Here is a 12,772-nt window from a genome sequence, read left to right as displayed (position 1 = left end):
TAGGTTATGCTGTATGTATCAAGTGAACCCATTTAGATCATTCAGGACAATGCAAATCTTTACATACAACTTTCCTTCTTAAATTAAAAGTAGGGTCTAGATCACGAAGGGCTGTTCCAGGAAAAAAGGCCTGGGGGGGTAGGAACGAGTACCTATTCTTTTTCTCTAGGTGGGGGGCATTTTTGGTATTTAAATTTCCTTGGTTGGGGGTGTAATTGGTATTTTAATTCTGTTGGTGGGGGGTATTTTCCACACTAAAACATATAAAAATGTTTCTTGAGATTTTCTATGCGTGTATAATTTTATCACGGACAATAATGCGAATTTGATATTTATTAATTTGATCGACGTATACGGTACACAAAATGGTACAATTGTGGTGATAGCCTTTCTGTAGCAATCTGCTTCTATCTCTTACTCTTATACTAGGTAATTTCTAATTATCATATTGTGTACATCATGCATGTTGAACAATAAAAAAATCATTTATAAATATTAACAATAATGTTCCAATCACAGAGTATTTTTTGTGTGTATTTTTGCAGCTGATCAAAGGCTGTTTCCCCTTGCCAAAAATAGCTAATATTTTCCCCTAAAAATGGGTTTATTTTCCCCTAAAGAAAGTCTCATTTTCATTATGACGTCCTTAGAACCCCAGTTGTAAAAAATCACCATGCTGTAGGTGTCAGAATACTGTTTTAGAATATAAATAATGGCAAAATGCACCTAATGGTGAAATAAGTAGGTTGAATTCAACAACACATCAATGCAATTACTGTCATACATGTCAAGAAATTATGTTTGATATCTTTTATTGACGTTATATTCATAAAATGAATTTATTTACATAGTTACTGACATGTAAAAAATACAAATGAAAACATCTTGACTGCAAAATTCACACAGATCCAATAATTAAAATTATATGGGTAGTGGGTATCAAAGCAATAAAAATTCTGTTGGTGGTCCCCCAAAAACAATTAAAATTCTATAGGTGGTCCCCTAAAAAATTGGAGCTCGTTCTCTCCCCCCCCCCCCCCCCCCCCCCCCCCCCACAGGCCTTTTTTTCCTGGAACAGCCCTAACTGAAATAATGAATTCAAATTAATGCAGCAATCTGTTACTGCAAAATTTTATTAGAAGGTAACTAAATGATATACAACCTATACATATTTGACCAAAATTAAAACTTCAACATCAGCAGTAAAATGTTATACCTGGGCATCATCTTCCGTGTGTAACATCTCTGCTGTGCTGTTCTGCCGTGTTATCTCAGATTGTCTATCAGACAACTCATTTACAACCTCGGCAATCACCTCCGCTAAGCTCTGCGTGTTCTTTCCTCCAGTATCACTAGATTTACCTGCGAAAAATACAAGCATCAGTTTCATAACTAGAACTGTCACAGGAGTGACTCATACCCCCACCATACGGTCTTGTCACAGAAGAATGGCAACCATAAGGAATCTTAAAAATACTTTGGGAGTACTTCATCCTGGGCTTCCACATATAAGTAATACTAGTATAATACTAGTATAGTAATACTAGTAAATATATTAAATCTCTAATATTAGAGATACACTAAAAGTGAATACAAAAAAGTGTCTTACCGACCCATGTTACCACGGAAAAATGTTTTTACTTTTTACACAGGACTTATAATAAAAAAGATTGAAAATCTAAAAATAGGATTTCTAAAAATAGACTAATTCCTGGAATTTAAGGGGAAGAAACTCAGTACAAAGGTTAAAAAAGGTTACTTCCCTTTGGCTCTAAGCCAATCAGAATGAGATATAGTGAAAATACATCAAAATTAACATTAAATTCTAGGTAAAAGGGGACACAATTCAAGAAAAATAGTGTCAGAGTTATGCACCTTGTGTCACATGATGTGGGTGATGAGGTGGAAAATCTATTTTAAGTCTGAATCAAATCCATTCAGTAGTAATTGAGATATAGTGAAAATACATCAAAATTAACCTTAAATTCTAAGTAAAAAGGGGCATAATTCATGAAAAATTGGTGTCAGAGTTATGCACCTTGTGTCACATGATGTGGGTGATGAGGTGGAACATCTATTTTAAGTTTGAATCAAATCCATTTTGTAATAATTGAGATATAGTGAAAATACATCAAAATCAACCTTAAATTTAAAGTAAAAGGGGACATAATTCATAAAAAATTTATTTCAGAGTTAAGCACCTTATGTCACATCATCTGGGTGATGAGGTGGAACAACTATTTTAAGTTTGAATCAAATCCATTTAGTAATAACTGAGATATAGTGAAAATACAACAAAATTAGCCTTAAATTCTAAGTAAAAGGGGACATAATTCATGAAAGCTTGGTGTCAGAGTTATGCACCTTGTGTCACATGATGTGGGCACATGATGTGGGTGATGAGGTGGAACATCTATTTTAAGTTTGAATCAAATCCATTTTGTAATAATTGAGATATAGTGAAAATACATCAAAATCAACCTTAAATTTAAAGTAAAAGGGGACATAATTCATAAAAAATTTATTTCAGAGTTAAGCACCTTATGTCACATCATCTGGGTGATGAGGTGGAACAACTATTTTAAGTTTGAATCAAATCCATTTAGTAATAACTGAGATATAGTGAAAATACAACAAAATTAGCCTTAAATTCTAAGTAAAAGGGGACATAATTCATGAAAGCTTGGTGTCAGAGTTATGCACCTTGTGTCACATGATGTGGGCACATGATGTGGGTGATGAGGTGGAACATCTATTTTAAGTTTGAATCAAATCCATTCAGTAGTAACTGAGATAAAGTGAAAATACATCAAAATCAACCTTAAATTCTAAGTAAAAAGGGGCATAATCCATAAAAAAAATTGTGTCAGAGTTATGCACCTTATGTCACATGATGTGGGTGATGAGGTGGAACATCTATTTTAAGCTTGAATCAAATCCATTTAGTAATAACTGAGATATAGTGAAAATACAACAAAATTAACCTTAAATTCTAAGTAAAAGGGGACATAATTCATGAAAACTTGGTGTCAAGAGTTATGCACCTTGTGTCACATGATGTGGGTGATAAGGTGGAACATGTATTTTAAGTTTGAATCAAATCCATTTGGTAATAACTGAGATAATAGATTTCGGGACGCGACGGGACGGGACGCGACAAACGCGACAAAACTGACTCCTATATACCCCCCTCAAACATGTTTGGTGGGGGTATAATAATGTACTGGTATTCCTCCGCATCTCTTTTTTTTTAGCCAGTAAAGTTTTTTATGAAAGGAAAATACAAATAAACTTTCAAGAGTGTCATTACGTTGTGTATCCCGTGATGGTAATTAAATGCTTAAATATACAGCTATGGTGTGATATGCAAATTATGACAAGGACATCAATAATATCTTTTTTCATCAGTAATAACTGCCTATAATTTTAGGAATTTATCTAATTATCTACTGTTAGCTGAAAATTCAATATATGAATAATCATACCAATCATTATTCATTACTTCCCTTCATCTTTTTCTAACTTTTGAGGTTCTTATTTACTTAACTTTTTTAGTAAATACTTTACTTAGAATCATAACAGTCTTTTATTTTAACATTTTCTCTATGGAACCTAACACTGTTTGTATTAAAAACCCTTAAATAAATCTCTTGACAGCAATTGAAAACGAGATTTACACCTACCATCTTCAGTGTTCCAGGGATATTTGACTATTAAAGCATCGAGGAGGCTTTCTATCACATCTTTCATTGGAGATTCTATAGTTGTTGTAGCTAGCTGGTCACTGGACACACATTTCAGAATCTGTGGTGCATTTGGACCCGTGAATCTACTCTCATCCTCATCTGTACAATAGGAAATAATTTTGATATTTTCAGTCTTTTCCTTTCATAAATTAACAATGTTTTATTTCTGCCAATGCCAAATAACTGGCTGAAAAACAGCTTTAGTTTTCAAATATTCAGACAAACCAGTCTGCTAATAACAAATTTAACCTGTTCGATTTTAGGGCACCTGGGTCAAATGGGAGTTTTCTATTAATAGAAAAGACAGACTTTTAAGGTTTATCTCTCCAGGTTTTTGTTGTAATCTTCTGTACCTTGGTGGAACCAACAAACCTCTGCAAGCCAGCTAGCCTGGATGATAAATATCAAACTAAAAGGAAACAGAAAATGTCATTCATACAACCTCTGACAGCGTATTCAAACTCTGCTAAGGTCATCTCTGTACCTCCTAAGACACCATACATATCTACATTCTTCCTGTAATTCAAATTAGAATTATATGTGCCAAATATCCAATTCCCAGAACTTTGTTCTCAATGACACTGCTGAAATCTGCAACAGTGTTTGGCTTCAGAAAGAGCTCTATTCTCTCAAGTTTTGTGCCTCTAGTTAAAATTAAGCTGTAAGCTTTCCAGATTGCCTAAACAAAAAAGTTTATTACCAGCTAACTTCAAATAACTACTCGTATGCATACCTCTTTTTGATGGTGGTGGCAGAGCTATTCTCATACATTGTCGAGCTAGTTCCGAAAAGAGTGCTGAGTTTCTACAGGCAGCTGGTCCCAACACCCGTAACACATAATGCATTTCTTTGGCCCCAACACTCCTCTGCGAGACACCACTAAGACTAGAACCAGCCCCTGAACAGGTACTTTTTATCACCTGTCAATTAACAAATTACTGTATAAAACAGACTTCAATTTACGGAAAAGTCTATACTGTTGCATTACAGGAACTAAACTCTTTATTAAGCTAAATAATAATTAAAAATCAAAATAAACGTTAGAAATATATTATCAGTATTCACAAGTATTTGTATCAACAATTTTTACATTTAAAACAAAATGTGCTCTCAAATTATTTATATGCAAACAGATTTATGGTAACTTTTCTGCCCTATACGGTCCAACCAGTAGTTCCTTTAAACAGCATAATTTTTTTTACAGTTTCAGTAAAAATGCCTATTTCATGGGAACATAAAATTTTCCAAATAAGAGTTTTTTTATATTAACATTTCTTACACATTTTATATTTTCAAGGGGATTTTATTACATGGATGCATAACATCCATAAAATCCAGGAAAACTCACCCCCACCACCCCTATCAATAATGATCTAACAGTATTATCTCTATCCTGGGTTTAAACTAATCTTACAACAATATAGGGCTTCAGATTGAATACAGGTATATCTTTCACTTCAATCTCCTATCCACTATTATACATGACTACTGGAGCTATTACACACTGAAATTCTTGTTTAATCCAGATAATTTATTTTTTCTAACATACCTTTTCCATACAGTATCTGAGTGAAGAAGGTTCTTCCAGTATATGTCTAAATATCAGTGTAACGAGAGACAAAAATCCCTGGAAAGCCGACGCTTGTGTGAGACCAAGCAGTAGTTTTGGCCCGCCCAGCTCGGCAAACTGTAGCGCATATTTGTGTTCCCTGGTTAGCCGTAAGATAAGTCGTAATGCTGCATGTAACGTCTCTGCTTCCACAGGAACTCCTATCATACTCACTATAGAACTGAAACAACAAATCAGTTCTCTTCAGACATACTCCATGAAACAAGATAATACCATTCATAACTCATGTAATGAGCCAATCTTCCATAAGCAGACTTAGTTACATAGTTTTGTGTTTTGTTAACCTTTAGCTTGCTGGCGGCATGTGAATCTGCCTTTGCGACCAACACAGACCAAGATCAGCCTGCACATCCATGCAGGCTGATCACTGATTGCACAGTTCGCTATTCAGTCAATAAATTTTAGGTGAACACCCATTCCAATAATAAATGGTACTGCCCAAAGGACTATTTCAAACCACAACATTAAAGACACACAGTACAGTAGACAGAGAAAATTGGTAACAATGTGCTTTCACTCTCAAAATAACACATAGAAACCCCTTCAAAACCACACAGCCTTCGGACCAATGGAAATGTTCAGTCTTCAGAGTGTTTAAGTTTAGAGCAGTTATTTCTAGTAGCAGGTACTTATTCCAGACCAAAACAATTGTTAAGTATTGGTTTTCCCTTTTAAGATTCCAGTTTTAAGGTGTTCCAATATTATAGTTTTTGAACTGTTACCATCAACATCTAAACAAATAGTTGTTTCTCCACTTAACAGTCAATAGAACTTTTACTACTAGTACCATTTTTGTTATCTGTCACTTACATGTATGTGTATTCTTTACATTTTAAAATGCTTCAATATTTGACAAAGGCATTTCTATCAGGACTAGTACATGAGTACATACTCATCTTTTATCTAACTAGAATTCCTATCAATATTTATCAAACACCTATACATCTGATAATGATTTGTGAATTACCTAATGATATTTGAAATTTGTTTAGAAGAAAGGCCATTCACAACCACTGCATCTTTTTTCTGAGCACTGGTTGACGGTGTTTCTGAATCTGTATCCATCTTGCTCTCTGCAGTCTGATTCTCTGTTGTATTCTCCTCTTTCCTCTCATTTGACTGCTTCACTTCCGTCGGTGAGGGACAAGTCAACATGATTGGACGTCTGTTAGCAGTGTCCTCATTAACCTTCAACAGAACATTTGAGTTTTTGTTACTTCACACACTGGAATTACATGTATCTATGTTCAATATTAACATTATTCAGACTTGTACTATATGGTTCATACAGAACTTTCAAAACAAAATTCAAGTACTTTTCAAGGATTTTTTCCCCATTTTCAAGGACTACAAAATCGCATTTATTTCTTTTACTCACGACGAATTCTGTCGATTTTCTACAAAATAAACACCGCGACAATAACCCGGAAATGACCTTCAATTCAGCACCAATAAAATTTCATGTTTTGATAATTGCGTTTAAGAGTAAACCCGTCCCGGTACTGTACCATACCAGTGTTCGAAATTCGCGGTAGTCTGACAGCCCGTGGCTACCAAATTTCAGCTCGGGCTACCGATTTGCCGCAGGTACAAGCCTGACCAGGCTACCGAATTTTCCTAATTTGTTTAAAAAATCATGCTAATTAAAAGAGCACTGCATCCAGACTGAGAAACGTTTATGGAATTATTGTTGGTTTTGCACTCTCACGTGTTGACAATCAAACACAGTGTCAAAGACGTAACCGCAACGCTAATTGGCTGAATACAATCACCTCTAGCGTAACGGATAATTTGATTAGCTTTCATACTTCTCGCGAAAATCTCACAAGTACCTGCAGTAGGCGGAGCTTAAATTATGCTATCAGCGTGTGTGTAAATGTATATTCAGCACTCGTTATTACATCTTGCAAATTGTCAACAGTCCGAGTTGCAGTAATTGGCGAGTGCGGATCCTAAAAAATTGGGCGTAACAGTTTAGATTTTGTTTTGGCAAGGAGTGTCATGTCTGATGCTTTTGGACTCTGACGATGCTGATCTGGACTGGAGTATTTAGAGTTAAAATTTTTCAAAAACATGGCAGACATGTACTGTTTGTCTTTTTTATTACTTCAAACATGCATAGAGATGTCTGTAAAACAAAATGTTATATGGTGCAAAAATAATGACATTTTAAGGTATTAAAGTTCGGGCTAGTGAAATTGGTGTTGGGCTTGGAAAATTTCCAATCTGGTAACCCGAACAGGCTAGTGGATTCAAATCTGAATTTCGTACACTGCCATACTATTATTTATTCGGTAAGCCCTGTCAAAGATAGATCTGTCATCTATTTTTTTTTTTTTTTTTTTTTTTTTTTTTTTTAGATATTTTGGACTGATCTGTTATTTTTTCTGATTTTGTATTCGCAGAACATCAATTCAAGGACAATTTATCAAAATTTACTTGTTTTTTCCCCTCAAAATTCAAGTACTTTTCAAGGAGTTTTGGGCAGTTTCAAATTCAAGACTTTTCAAGTAGAGGCATCAAATTTCAAGTAATTTTCAAGACCTGTGCGAACCATGTATCTATATGTATAACACAGATCCTAAAACATAGTTTACAGTTGATTTATATGTCAGTAACTTAATGGTAAAGGGGTATTATTTCATAAAACAAGAGGACCATGATGGTCCTGAATTGCTCACCTCTTCCCACATGACCAAGTTTTGAGTATGACGTCGTTTTTTTCTATTATTTGACATAGTGACCTAGTTTTTGAGCTCGTGACCCAGTTTTGAACTTAACCTAGATATTATCAAGATAAAAATTCTGACCAATTTTGAATGAAGATCCATTGAAAAAATATGGTCTCTAGAGAGGTCACAAGGTTTTTCTATTATTTGACATATTGACCTACTTTTCGAAGGTACGTGACCCTGTTTTGAACTTTACCTAGATATCATCAAGGTGAACATTTCTCACTAATTTTCATGAAGATCTCATGAAAAATATGGCCTCTTGAGAGGTCACAAGGTTTTTCTATTTTTATACCTACTGGCCTAGTTTTTGACCGCACGTGACCCAGTTTCGAAACTGACCTAGATATCACCAAGGTGAACATTCAGATCAATTTTCATGAAGATCCATTGAAAAATATGGCCTCTAGAGAGGTCAAAAGATTTTAATAATTTTAGACCTACTGACATAGTTTTCGACCGCAGTTGATCAAGTTTCAAACTTAACCTAGATATCATCAAGATGAACATTCAGACCAACTTCCATACAGATCCCATGAAAAGTATGGCCTCTAGAGAGGTCACAAGGTTTTTTTATTATTTAACCTACTGACCTAGTTTTTTAAGGCACGTGACCCAGTTTCAAACTTGACCTAGATATCATCAAGGTGAACATTCTGATCAATTTTCATGAAGATCCACTCAAGGGTATGGCCTCTAGAGAGGTCACAAGGTTTTTCTATTTCAAGACCTACTGACCTAGTTTTTGATCGCAGTTGACCCATGTTTCAAACTTGACCTATATATCATCAGATAAACATTCAGACCAACTTTCATACAGATCCCGTGAAAAATATGGCCTCTAGAGAGGTCACAAGGTTTTTTTATTATTTGACCTACTGACCTACTTTTTGAAGGCACGTGACCCACTTTCGAACTTGACCTAGATATCATCAAGATGAACATTCTGACCAATTTTTAGGGAGATCCATTCACAAGTATGGCCTCCAGAGAGGTCACAAGGTTTTTCTATTTTTAGACCTACTGACCTAGTTTTTGACTGCACATGACCCTGTTTCGAACTTGACCTAGATATCATCAAGATGAACATTCAGATCAACTTTCATACAGATCCCATGAAAAATATGGCCTTCAGAGAGGTCACAAGGTTTTTCTATTATTTGACCTACTGACCTAGTTTTTGATGGCACGTGACCCACTTTCAAACTTGACCTAGATATCATCAAGGTGAACATTCTGACCAATTTTCATGAAGATCTCATGAAATATATGGCCTCTAGAGAGGTCACAATGTTTTCTATTTTTAGACCTACTGACCTAGTTTTTGACCCCACATGACCCTGTTTCGAACTTGACCTAGATATCATCAAGATGAACATTCAGACCTACTTTCATACAGATCCCATGAAAAATATGGCCTTTAGAGAGGTCACAAGGTTTTTCTATTATTTGACCTACTGAACTAGTTTTTGAAGGCACGTGACCCAGTTTCAAACTTGACCTAGATATCATCAAAGTGAACGTTCTGACCAATTTTCATGAAGATCTTGTGAAATACATGGCCTCTAGAGAGGTCACAAGGTTTTTCTATTTTTAGACGTACTGACCTAGTTTTTGACGGCACGTGACCCAGTTTAGAACCTGACCTAGATAACATCAAGGTGAACATTCTGACCAATTTTCATGAAGATCTTGTGAAATATATGGCCTCTAGAGAGGTCACAACGTTTTTCTATTTTTAGACCTACTGACCTAGTTTTTATCAGCACGTAACCCAGTTTCCAACTTGACCTAGATATCATCAAGGTGAATATTCTGACCAACTTTCATAAAGATCCCATGAAAAATGTGACCTCTAGAGTGGTCACAAGCAAAAGTTTATGGACTGATGCACACACGGACAGACAACAGACGCTGCGCGATCACAAAAGCTCACCTTGTCACTTTGGGACAGGTGAACTAAAAAAAACCTATTATGTGCACGACACCAGGAAGGAACTAGAGATGCTTTTGAGAAAAGTGCATTTCTCCCACAACTGCCCAATGAAAAATGACTAGTTTCTCTGGATGGTCTAGACGAATGGATCCAATCAGTAATTCAAGGGCCATAATTCAAAAGTGCCTAAGCGAATGTGGCTAGTTATCGAACTTGGCCGAGGTCTTATGGTCAAACACATTTTGTTCAAGTTTGGTGAAGATCCATGAGAAATGTTCGATTTAGAGTGTGGACAAGCTTTGTGACAGACAGACAGACTGGAGTAAATCAATATGTCTCTCACACCAGTGTGGTGGGAGACATAATTAAAGGCCATTAGCATGTATATAAAGCAAAAAATGACAATAATTTGGATCATTTTGTTTTCATATTTCTTCTCTTGAAACTACAATACTTTGGAAAATGACAAATATTGTTTTCCAACATTCATATATCTTCTTTTCAAGCTTTAACCAGGACTAATAAGAGCCCTGTAAAAGAAATATGAAGCAAATATACCTGGACCATTGAACTGAAGTACACAGTATAACGACGCCTGCCTGCTGTAAACTTAACACTACTCTCCCCAGCCTGGTAGGCATCATCAATCGTCTTGTTATTGCCTGCACTATATTTACACCATCGACCACTTGTATCATCAAACCACTTCCATGTGTGACAATCAACCTATCAGTAACGAAAAATACAACTCATTTTTCAAGGCAAAAATCAACTTCAAAAAAAAAAAATAGATGTGTGTCCATAGGACCCTGGTGCCCCCAATACCTGTCACTGTATGCATCTTTTTTAGACTGTCAAGAGCCATAACTCTGGTCTGGCTGTGTGAAATCCCAATTAAAACACCAGGTGAGTAACTTCACATGCTGAATAAAACCCTACAAGATTTGATAACTCTAGGTGAAATATTTTTTGAGATATACATGACACAAATTCAGATTGACAGATGAAGGCAAATATAAGAACCCCCTATCTCATCAAAAATGTTTGGGGGCACAAAAACACACTGGCAACTAATGCCATATTGACAGGTATCCATTATTTCAGGCACCAACAGTATAAATCTTCAGCAAGGAAGAAAACTGGCCTCACCACATCATGTTTTCTAAATCAAGTTTGTTGCTTAAATCTTTTTACAAAGCAGTTTAAAGATTTTATGAAATCAAATTTCGTATCACTTATTTTTCAATTAAAGTTTAATCTAATTTTCAGCAACAACTTCAATTCATAATACTGTCCACAACAGAAATACCTTTAAACCTGCTTCAAATTATTTGACTCAACATCTTACCAGTGTTTTTTCCGCCTCAGCTTTCCTCTTGGAGATAACAGAAACTTTCTCATACAGATCCAGTAGCAGTAACAACGGTGCGAGCCATCTAAAATTAAAATTTCACACATATGACTAATTTTAGAATACAGACTGACAAAAAGCTTCTGAATTCCTGTTAAGAGCTGTACTTCGGGTTCGATCTTGACCTGGTGCAACCTGTTAATATCATTTAACTTAATATTCTATAGAGTTAATCCTCTTTTTTTTCCAAATTTTACTGTGAAACTCACAAGTAGAAAGCTTTTTCTACATACTTCATAGTGTTTCCATAATACAATATATACTTAAATATATTAAAATTTTCAGACATTCCTCTTTAAATGAGACTGAGGCACACATGTCCTATTTACACTGTTCCATTCACACAAAAAATAAAGATGTGGATACATACTTTGGTGTGCTAACACTTTTCACAGCCATGAGGTAATCTTTTCCTGCCATCATCACCTGTACCAGTAGATCTGTTAGGTTGTTATTCTCAACAGCCTCAGCACATGGCATCATTGTCTCCTATACACAACATAAGTAAAGACAATGATAATACATGCGTGAAAAACAGATGTTGATACAAGGTACAATTCATGCTGAAATATACAAACCAGTCAAAGCAGGCCAGGGAACAGGGATTTCCCCTGCTATTGTAGACTGAAGCCCCAGCTATTTCTCCTGTAGCAAGTAATGTTTAAATTAAGAGAACCCCTTTACCTCCCTCTACTTTGCAACTTTCAACTTCTACATCAATAATTAATGAAACACCTGCAAAAAATATTAGAATTCTTTCCACACTAGAAAATTTAACTTATTTTGGTAATTTTCAAATATGGTTCAAGAAATAATAGGTATTTCATATTACTAAATATCTTAAAGATCATCCCTGGTTCTGAAAATGCAGTGACTTGGTTAAGGCAAAATAAACATGGACAACAAAATAGCACTTGTATCCTGCTTCAGAAATATAAACAAGAGCTCGTCAAACACGAAATGCACCCCCTGATGCATTCAGTAACTGCACAAGGAACAGAAATTATTTGTTCACTGTAAACAAAGCTCTACTGTTCTTGTTCAGTGTGACATTGACCTTTGACCTATTAACCTCAAAATCAACAGGGGTCATCTACAGGTCATGACCAACCTCCCTATCAAGTTTCATGATCCCAGGCCCAAGCATTCTCAAGTTATTGTCTGGAAACGGTTAAAATGTTCCGGGTCACTGTAACCTTGACCTTTGACCTACTGACCTTAAATATAGGGGTCATCTACTGGTGATGATGAACCTCTCTATCATCTTTCATGACCTTTGGCCCAAGCGTTCTCAAGTTATCGTCCAGAAACCGTTTA

At 35.5% G+C, this 12,772-nt stretch overlaps 1 protein-coding gene across 4 annotated transcripts in view; it reads right to left on the bottom strand.

The window, feature by feature from the left end:
• LOC123530482 (E3 ubiquitin-protein ligase HUWE1-like) overlaps positions 1-12,772 on the bottom strand; it is a 110,668-nt gene that overhangs the window by 49,292 nt on the left and 48,604 nt on the right. For all 4 annotated transcript variants that reach the window (XM_045311256.2, XM_053521299.1, XM_053521301.1 and 1 more), the window contains exons 37-44: positions 11,826-11,944; positions 11,393-11,480; positions 10,603-10,770; positions 6,344-6,564; positions 5,296-5,536; positions 4,480-4,666; positions 3,684-3,845; positions 1,217-1,362 (exon numbers count right to left, since the gene is read on the bottom strand). In XM_045311256.2, coding sequence (XP_045167191.2) covers positions 1,217-1,362; positions 3,684-3,845; positions 4,480-4,666; positions 5,296-5,536; positions 6,344-6,564; positions 10,603-10,770; positions 11,393-11,480; positions 11,826-11,944 — 1,332 coding nt within the window. The remainder of the gene's footprint in view (positions 1-1,216; positions 1,363-3,683; positions 3,846-4,479; positions 4,667-5,295; positions 5,537-6,343; positions 6,565-10,602; positions 10,771-11,392; positions 11,481-11,825; positions 11,945-12,772) is intronic.

Source organism: Mercenaria mercenaria, chromosome 13 (genome assembly GCF_021730395.1).
Source record: "Mercenaria mercenaria strain notata chromosome 13, MADL_Memer_1, whole genome shotgun sequence".
Lineage (NCBI taxonomy): Eukaryota > Metazoa > Mollusca > Bivalvia > Venerida > Veneridae > Mercenaria > Mercenaria mercenaria.
Note: the sequence above shows the minus strand (reverse complement) of the source record. Positions and strands in the feature narration are given on the sequence as shown.